The sequence below is a fragment of the Eufriesea mexicana genome, unplaced genomic scaffold (assembly GCF_001483705.2).
Source record: "Eufriesea mexicana isolate 0111107269 unplaced genomic scaffold, ASM148370v2 scaffold9296, whole genome shotgun sequence".
NCBI classification, from domain to species: Eukaryota; Metazoa; Arthropoda; class Insecta; order Hymenoptera; family Apidae; genus Eufriesea; species Eufriesea mexicana.
Window position 1 is genome coordinate 98,913 of NW_016917025.1, and position 9,914 is coordinate 108,826.

Here is a 9,914-nt window from a genome sequence, read left to right on the forward strand (position 1 = left end):
GCATGAGTCTCACGCGATATCAGGCGAAGGTGCTAAATACCGTACAAGTGTATCGAGTCATTGAAATCTGGTACGGTTTCTTCCTAAACCGGAAATTAAAAGAATTTTAATATCCTAATACCGAATTGATATTCCACTACGCAAAATTAGATATTTGTCTGTGAATTGTATCCGATAAACAGAACTATTTATTTCTAGTGACGACAGGGGATTCGTAACAATCGTGTCGATTACCTATCGTAGTATCAGTGTACTTAAAACAGAGAAGACCATATTACAACCCCTTGGTCCACATTCCTACCTTCACCCTCACCCCACGGGTCAGAAATAATCCCGACAAGGTAAACGAGGAAGAAAAGAAGAATATGAAAAGAAAACGCGAATCGAGGAGCAGAAGATGAGAAGTAGGAGGTCGAGGATGGCTGACTATTTAAAATGCCTGGCAGTAGCGTAAAACAGATAGAAGGTTTCTTTGATCCCTCAGCCATATTTCCCCTCTACCGTCCTCGAGAGGCGGCAACCTCTCTGTCTCTTTTTGTGTCATTCAATTAATTCGTAACTGCCCCCACATAAAAATACCGACACCCTCTTCTTTTCTTCCGCGTGGAGGGAAAGGGGTGCTGCGAAGGTAGCCGTGGAATTCTACGTTCAAAGCTCTCGCCTCCTCCGTGCCGGGGGAGAGACCTTTACAGGGGGTAGCTTCCTTTGCTCTGCTCTTTCTACTACTTCTTCCTCTACCGCTTCTCCTTCTGATACTTCTTTGTCTCTGTTTTCGTTTCTTTTTCTTTTCCACCTTTTTTCCTCCCTTTTTCCTTTTTTCTTCCTTCTTTTACTTCGTTTAACAGTTAGAAGAGTCGTTCGCGGAGCGATGGCACAGCGTGTTTGCACAGGGAACAGTTGCTGCTCTCGTTTCTTAGTCGAGGCGAAGAAGAAGCTCGTTCTTTTGTCCCTCGACGCTTCGCGATGCTCTGCAAAGAGGACTCTTTCTCGGCTGCTGAGAACGCTCGCCTCGTTTCGCTGCACGGGGATACTTGGACGTTACGATTACGCGAGAATTATAAACGTCTCGCAGCCAAGGGCTGTTTATTTCCACGTCTGCGTCCCTCCGCTCAGAAATTATATTCGATATCTCGAGGATGGTCGTCTTTCAAGCGGAAACGTTGCCAATGATTTGAAAAGTGACACTTGCAAAATACCTATTCAAAATGCAGATCGATAGTTTGCAGATGTAGACGCAAATGCCGATTCTTCGAAGTAGCAAAAATGAATGTTCATTTCGATAACCTGCAAACGAATTCTGCCGTTAAATATATCATTAAATATACCTAATTACTCGTAATCGCGACATCTCTAATTATTAATATGTACTCACAATATGCCAAATGACAATCTGAAATCGTTTTACGCTTATTTCTCCATCTTGTATCTTCACTTCTTCTGTAATCCGTCGATCGATGTAGACATGCCCTGTGTACGTTAAATACAGATAGATTCCAAAACTAGAGCCGTACTTCTTATTCTTCCACGAAGATCCAACAACGATCATGCTTCGGTCAGAATAAAAGTCGATATACTTCTATCAAAATTATCCACATTTTTCCATTGCAATTGTGAAAACTAAAATAGCCAGAAACATCCATTTTAACTCGTTTGTAGGTTCCAGATAGCCTCTGCTATTATCCCCAATATCCAACAACAACCATGATTCTATCCAAATAAAAATCAACATACTTCAGTCAAAATTATCCACATTTTGCCATTGCAGTTGTGAAAACTAAAATAGCTAGAACCATCCATTTCGGCTGGTTTGATGAATCCAGTTAGCCTCTGTTATAATCCCCGAATCTAATACCCAACATTAATATTCCCGAACGCTTTGACAAGCGTACGAATCTGACGTGACACATGCAAATGGGCCCTGTTGGCGCGTATTCGCGACAGTGGAAGCCCAGCCGAAGAAACAGGGTCGGGTAGAAGAAAACGTTCGCGACGTTAGCGTCTATTCGGAATTCAGAAACGATCAATGCCACGAACCACCCTGTCCACCCTCTTTTTTCGCCTCCGCCGCTCGTTTCCCATTCCTGGTTACGATATAAGAGGAAGGACGAAAGAAGGAAGAGGACGCAGAGAGCATAGCGATTTCCTCTTATTCTTATTTCGCGTCTTCCGAACCCCTTGCCCCTTCTTCTTTAACTGCCACCATCGTCGTCCCTTACGAGCTTCGGCAGGGGTGCCAGGGGATGATTCGTCGACGAGGAGACGCGTTGACAGACGATTGCTCGAGCGCGTACCCCGGATCCGGGGGTCGAGCGATTCTTTAAACATCCGGGACTTTCACTTGCGCTCTCTGATAGCGGAGAAAGAGCTTCTCGCGAATGATGGGTGCCATTTGATTGGTGGAGTAGTTTGGAATGTTCCGGGACACGATTGAAATAAAAATGAATTTAATTTTCAATTAAACGAGTGGAATTATTTGGAAAATTTCTAACGAATACGACCATTTGGATTTTAATAGTTTCCTTCAGTAAAGGTGTGATGATTAAATTTCAGGTGGAATTGAAATGATTTATAACTCTTTCACGAGTAGCGTTTCGGCAGTCTTAAGAAGAATTTTAACTCACTAGCGCCACTACGGCTTGTATCTCCAATAAATTTCTATGGTAGAGATCGTATAGGCTTTGCTGCAATTTCTTGCATTGAAATTGCAGAATTTATTTTTATTTGCAGGGAACTAACCGTATATAATTATACAGCGAACAATATATAAAGTATGTGAAATGTACGCTTATGGAAGTGCAAGAGAAGAATGTAGGTGTCCCTAAAGGTTGTAACGACTTATGTGCTTTGTACCGCTTCGGGATTGGAATTGAACGATTCCAGAAAATAAAAAGCCTTTTAAACGCAAACCTGACAGACGACCCCTTTATGCCAGCATAATAGCAAGGGCCCATGAGACCCAAAAGTCGCTATTGGCCCGCGCCTGACGTCATCGTTGCACCGCTATAGCTTATTCGAGAAGGTTTCGTTGGTATATGTCGTTGAATTATTTTCTAATTTTACTCACATAATCTTGGAGTGTTCTTCTTACCACGTGTCATATTGTTGACGCGATATTCTTTTCACAGGTTTTTCACAACCGTACATGTACGACCGTAGCCGCGAGAGGGTTAATTTTAACTTTGAAAGCAGAATATACTTTTATACTTGGAATGCCTGTTTCATATACCTATATAGATCTATACACGTGTATAAAATAATATTTTTAGGATAGGAACACAAAAGGCAAGTTTAGAAGTTCATAAAAAGTTCCTCGTGCACGGACTAAGTGAACAAAGTATGCCACTTTTTAAGCAATATAAAGCCTCTGGCAAAAAAATTTATGCCACGATATTTAAAAATACAGGCCAAAACCCAACGAAAAGAATCTATGCTGTGAAAGAAAAGAGAGAAAAATGGAAATTAAAAAGACCCCGAATAAAAATATCCGATAGAAAACCTAAGACAGAAATAATTTTGCAACAAAATAATCCAAACTGTCATCGAATAGGTGTCATGATTCCCTGTATTTGGACGTAACATAGTCTCCCACTATTTCGTCTCACCCTTTTCGATCAAGAAGTGAAGAATGTGTAAAGTTGGCGTAAAATTAGGAGCTTGTTAGCGGAGCTGCTAGCGTTGTGAACCATTAGCAAATTAATGACAGAATTTATGGAGTCCCGGTTTCGTGAACTACGCAAAGACTTGTCAAACTTTCGAAACTCTCGCTAGAAATTAGAATCAAGTCCTCGTCGTTAGTCTCAGAGTTCCTTCACGCGACCAGCTACTCTGAATGGTCCTAAAAATTTTATTAAATCTGATGGTTCGCTAGAAACACCATCTTGGTTATAGTCACCTAATTCGGCACCTGATTCCATCATAAATTTTTCGTTCGTTCAATAAACAAACGAAAACGAATGAGAAAGTACAACACTCTGAACTTGTTTTAAGTAGTTTGAATTACTAACAGTGATTTAGAATTGGAAAGGTTTTAGGGTTCAAACACGATGATTAGCAGGAGTAGCTATGGGGTTACATTTTGTAGTTGAAATTGATCTTTATCGACTGAGGAATACCTCCATGCAGGTTCCATGGCTTCGTGTATCGATTTGCTTTTTTATTTTGATGGGACCACGAAGAATTAGTAATAAGAAGAAATAAGTCACAATAAACCTTAGTTTGTTATAGTCGTTATGAAAGTGAAGTACTGTAATGAAAATTTGTAATTAAAAGACGTGCATACACGTGTACGTATTACAATTCCAATATTTCATAACATTATGCCAGGTTCAGATTCAACTACTGGCATACTTTATAACTATTTTTTAATATTTGAAGCAAAAATTAAAATTCTATTCTATGTTTTATGCAATATCGTATAGAAAACAATATATACTATATTGCATATTTTAGAATGAATTATACGATGATATAATGTACACGTCCACCATCATATGTGATATGACTAGCATAAATGACTATCAATTAAAAGGGTTAAAAATATTAAACTATACGAAGATAATATATAAACATCACAATCCAAGAAATTATATTAATATTCCAATAATTTGTGTGAAAAATATAAACCTCGCATCTAATGCCTCGATTTTCTAGTAAATTTCGAATTTAACGAAACAACAAAATAATAAAAATAAGAACCCCTTCTTCATATTTTAGTCGAAATAAATGATTAAATCATTGAAAGTAGAATTACACGAATCTTCAAAACAAGGGAATACAAAATTAAGGTACATTGCAACCTACAATTCACATCACTTCACAGATAAGTTTAAAAAAAGCGAATGCAAATTTGTAACAGCCAATACAAAGAATCCATACCAAAGGAAGTATTATTAAAGAAAATATTAACAAATTTCTAAATCGACTCTGCAATATCGTATTAATCCCTCGCACTGCGATTTAATTCCAAAAAATTATACATCGAAGTAGTATTTACTTTTAATGAACCGTCTATACATCTATTCCATTCGCGACAAAATTAGATGATAATTTGAGAAATTTTTCGAATCTTGGGCCCGTTGAAACTCGTGAAATATAATTATGATCGCGTGATCAGCGCAGCTTACGATCTAAGTACGAGGTTCTAGGTAAAGAACTCGTGATTGCAGCGCAAAGGGTTAACCATATAAGTCGTTTCCGTCGCACCCTTAAACTCGACTACTCTGAAAAATTAACGCGATCATCGAGCCCAGAATTCAATCTTCCGACACCTACCCCAAAATTCAATTTCCCCGGCAACTGTCCCGATCGAGCTAGCCGATCGTGATCATAAAACGAACAAAACTCTCGCCAGACGATTGTTCGATTCCCGCCGAGCGATTAGAAAGCGTTAAAGGATCGAAAAACGAATGGACGCGAATCGAGCGGGACGAGCTTAAAATTTTCACCGTAGAATCGAGCAAACAAACGCCAACCAAAAAGAAGAGGTACGCGAGGAGACAGAGAACGAGAGGCAGGAGAGAAAGAGGGAAAAAGGATTCGAAAGAAAATAGGAAAAAAGAAGACTCGATTTGTTCCCGTGACGAGGAGAAACCGGAAACACGATTTGTACGTACGATCGATCAAAACCCTCGTCGTCTGCTGGCATCGCGGCCGACGTCGTTCCCATCGAAACGATTCGATGAGCTAACGCCAACTTAACGCTACACACCCCACTGAGCCGCACTCGGTCAGATAACTCGTGGATTTTCGAGCACCGTGCAGATTCCCGCTTGCTCACTTGTAGATTCTTCGATGATTTAATTCCTATCGACCATTTAACACGTCACCTTGAGACTCCTACCGCGGAATGGAAACCGCAAAAGGACCGGAACGACCTAACTTCTCGGGGTCGCCTGAAGGAAGCGAGTTATTTCGTCAAATAACTGATATTTTTCGAGAGTCAATTGTTCTGGATACACGTAGGCTAGATGATCAAGTTAAGAGATGAATATGGACGAGAAAGAAAATTTGCAATCGAACAGGATTTTCCTCCAATGTTTGGGTTATCCCTACGTTACATGTACCACTATTAATCATTATTTTATATGAGAAAAATATTCCTACTACAGAGATAAAATATAACTCCATTTCTCCATTCCTCTTCTCTCTTTCCTTTCTTTGCAGGAGGACAATTTTTAAATTCAATCAACCTCGTGTTACAAATATTAGTATTGGATTTAACTGTAGGGCTTAAAAATTGGCACTAGATATGAATACTAGGTACAAAAGGTATATGTTATTAACCATGTATTAATTGAATATGAACAGGTAATTTCTCATACCCTTTGAATCACGTTGTAACGCTCATCTTCCATCATTAAGTGTCACCAATCTTGCACACACGATACTACAATCTTCCTAAACAGAAAAAGAGAACCCGAGGAACGATAGTCCCCATTACCAACAAGAACTCTAGCCACGGTAACCTAAATCCGAAACACAATTCCCAATAACCACACCCTCCAAACTGCACCTATCCGAGTCTCTGCGATCCGACTTTCATTCGCCACGCTGGAACAGCTCCGAAATTCGTGAAAACCGAGTCGAATCGAGAGTTTGTCCTCGTCTTAATCGCAGGCCGACCACGGTGACAGATTCTCCGGGCGATCCTATCGGAAGGGTGGCGATTTTCGGCGCGGGGGCGGCAGGGGGCCAGGGGGGAAGCCGCGGAAAAGGGCGAGCGTTGGAAGGCGTAAGAGAATGGAAATCAATACGTGAAGTGAGCAGCCAGTTTCAGGCAGGAGCCCGGTGTCGGCTTTAGAAAGCCTTGAGACGTCGTCTGTTCATCCTCTTTGGACCCCCTTCGTGTTAAGAGAGCTCGAGCAAACGCGCGGGACAGCGACGAGGAAACTTGGAAAGGCAAGGAGAAAGAGAGAACGGTGAACTTCCATTCAGGACTAATGGGGTTAAACGCCTTAGCCATCAACTGAACGTCTCCCTCTTGATTCTCGGACGTTTCGATTCGGCTTCACGGCTATTTCCCGGTTCGCAGTTTCCTGGACCAACCCCCTTTCTACCCTAGCCGCTATAAGGCCGGTATAATTTGCCGCGGCTCAGCGTGCGCCAGTTTCGCGAGTTTTCGCTTTAAATGCCTTGTATGCGGTTATTATACGTCGTGGGAAATTTGCCGTGAAAGAGGACGCGTACGGGTGGATCCTGTTCTAAGAATAATTGCTTCTTGGGACTCCTTGGCATGTGGAGCACGGTTCGGGTGAGACATTGTTTTCCGTTTAGGATTAACGTCGTTTTCCTTTGAAATTGCTTTCCTTGGAGTTTCATAGGGTTTTCGTAGATCTTCCGATCAAACAGAAAAATGTACGTGTAATTACGTTTTGATCCTAGCTGTTTATTAGATACGCCTGAATATTTTATACTAATCGTAAGATGTTCTATAGAAATGGAATATTATATGCTATTATATGCAGATCTTCGCTTTTAACTGAAAGGAACGAATGTATTTGTCCCGAAGAGGTAAATTATTTGTATAAAATTATTTATTTCCACGGGGTTCCTTTTTGGTAACCGTTTTCTTGATAACCTTCGAATGCGAGTGAAAGACTGAGATGCAAAGGAGAGCGAAGAATTTAATTAACGCGAATTAAATTCCTTGAATGGAGATACGCGTTTCTTTTGCCCTCTGTTGGTGAATAATCGTCGGAGTAAAAATTTCGACAAAATAATCGACGTAATTCAGACGATCAGAGAAATTATAACGATCGATTATAATTACTCTCTTATAAAATATACGTATCTTTATGTCTGACAGAATGAACTATAACAATATTAATCAAATATATAATATAATACTTGGAATAATTAAAGAATTAACGAAGTATTTATTATTCTGCGAAATTCTGGTAGAAAATTTAATTAATTTTATGAAAGAAATATTATTGTAGAATATTTCTCGACTTGAAGAGTGAGTGCATGGGAATGCTTGGACTGCTCCTCGAAAATCAGGTATAATAAACAGTAGTCTCGATAAGTAACATTATTGCAGAGACGAATTTCGCATACTACGACACATAGTTTCCACATTTGCGAGAAACATTACGCGTTAAAATGTAGATTAACCGCTGGGTTTGCAAAGTGGTTGTACCGGGGTGTCATAGTTATTTAATTATTCTAAGCATTAGAGGAAGTTAAAATAGAAAAGGTGGAGAAATTTACCTTTGTGTGCCATATCGTCAGCGGTGACAGAGGCTAGGAGACCGGTGGCGCCCGGCCATGGAGCGACCGCAGCGCCCAGCTGCTGCGACGGCAGAATCTTCGGGCCTTTAGGCACTTCCGGTCACTGAAACAAAGAAATTTCCAAATTAATGTAACAACTGCTCATTACTTTCATTACTTTCGTCAAAAATAAGATATCAAATTTCTTAAACCATTTGATAATTGACAAAGAATATCAAAGAAAAGATGTTATATCGTATAACCGAATTAAAGTTTGACGATTCTTTTATGCACACCGATGTGACGAATAATCAGGATTACTTAGTTATTACACGAATGATAAACGAGTATCATAAAAATTATTACCGATGGCGATTGAAAGCGAATGGTGAGTAAACCGAGACATTATAATAAAATCCATTCACGCACGGAAACTTCTTTAAACTGTGCTTCGAGGGCGTACACAACTTCTGAGATTAGACCTGTGCTCTTTTCCAAAAATGTGCTCGTGTTACCGACACCTGTGTAAATCCATCTCATTTGCAAGTTACGCAAGTGTGACTCGACTATCTTGGAATATACTCGGAAACACGATATTCCCCGATAACTGTTTATCCCATGACGAAATATTCGATTTACGTTTCCATATAACGAACTATGAAAGTGTATAATTATTTGCATAAGAAAGAACTCGTTTACGTAATGTAATAATCTTCCGTATGTGCTAGGTAACACGTTGTTCTACGATTTAAGTTCCGATGGCACGAGCCATAATCAACAACAGAGTCGGTCACACGTGGAGCCATTTCGTTCGAACGCTCCGAGGAATAACACCTAACTGAAATAGGAAGTCATCGGTGAACCTGAACGTTTGTTTACGTTGGCTCCTATCTACGAACCATGCCTCTCATTTGTGACACTAGTTTTGTCCGGTTTCCTTACCAGGAGAGATAGTCGCATGATATTGTAGGCGAAGGGAATAATATTCCTGGAAACTACCTCTATATAAATTTCATTGAAATTTCTTTTCAATATTAATTTGGAATTAGCATCTAAGGAAAATTATAAGGGATACTTCAAATTAATAAAAATGTACGATGATCGGAGGATTAACAAATTCAAACAGGGAACAGAAATTTAAACATTTCTCATCAGCCAAAGTCCGATACAATGTCTCTCGACACGAAACATCGACTTCGAAATGTCGAAAATAAAAAGGAAAGGAGGAATAATAACAATAATACGATACACAAAACACAAGCCAGCTCAGTGCGCCAACCAGCACCCATCTCCACTTCACATTCACCCAATATCACAGTCACGCCTAATTAATAGACATTCATTAAGCCCAATGACAAGAAGCGGCTCATAATTACCGCGCGGTGCGGCGTAACAAACATTGAAAAGGTGTCCCTCCGTTCTAATTGGCTCCATCGTGTAACGAGTCCCGCTCTAGAAAAGGCACGACTTGTTGAGCAAAAGAATCGACATCGCGTCTCCTACGAGAGAGCTTAAGGGTACAATGCGTTCCTCTGCGGACGCGAAAACCCTTTTTAAAAGCTTAGATACACACGTACGCGGACCCACACCGCGGTGTAATCTCCGTATGTGCGAGCACACGCAAAGTATTCCTTCATTTTCAACGTCACGACGCGTCGAGTGTCGTAATTACCCTCCTCGCGTCCCACACGGATGCGAACGTCGCC

General features: G+C 40.3%; 1 protein-coding gene across 1 annotated transcript in view; it reads right to left on the reverse strand.

Annotated features, from left to right (window-relative positions):
- Positions 1-8,268, reverse strand: part of LOC108553090 (paired box protein Pax-6) — a 66,107-nt gene extending 57,839 nt beyond the window's left edge. Inside the window, exon 1 of the mRNA XM_017907860.1 lies at positions 8,209-8,268. Coding sequence (XP_017763349.1) covers positions 8,209-8,221 — 13 coding nt within the window. The 5' untranslated portion in view covers positions 8,222-8,268. The remainder of the gene's footprint in view (positions 1-8,208) is intronic.
- Between the last annotated feature and the right edge of the window lie 1,646 nt (positions 8,269-9,914).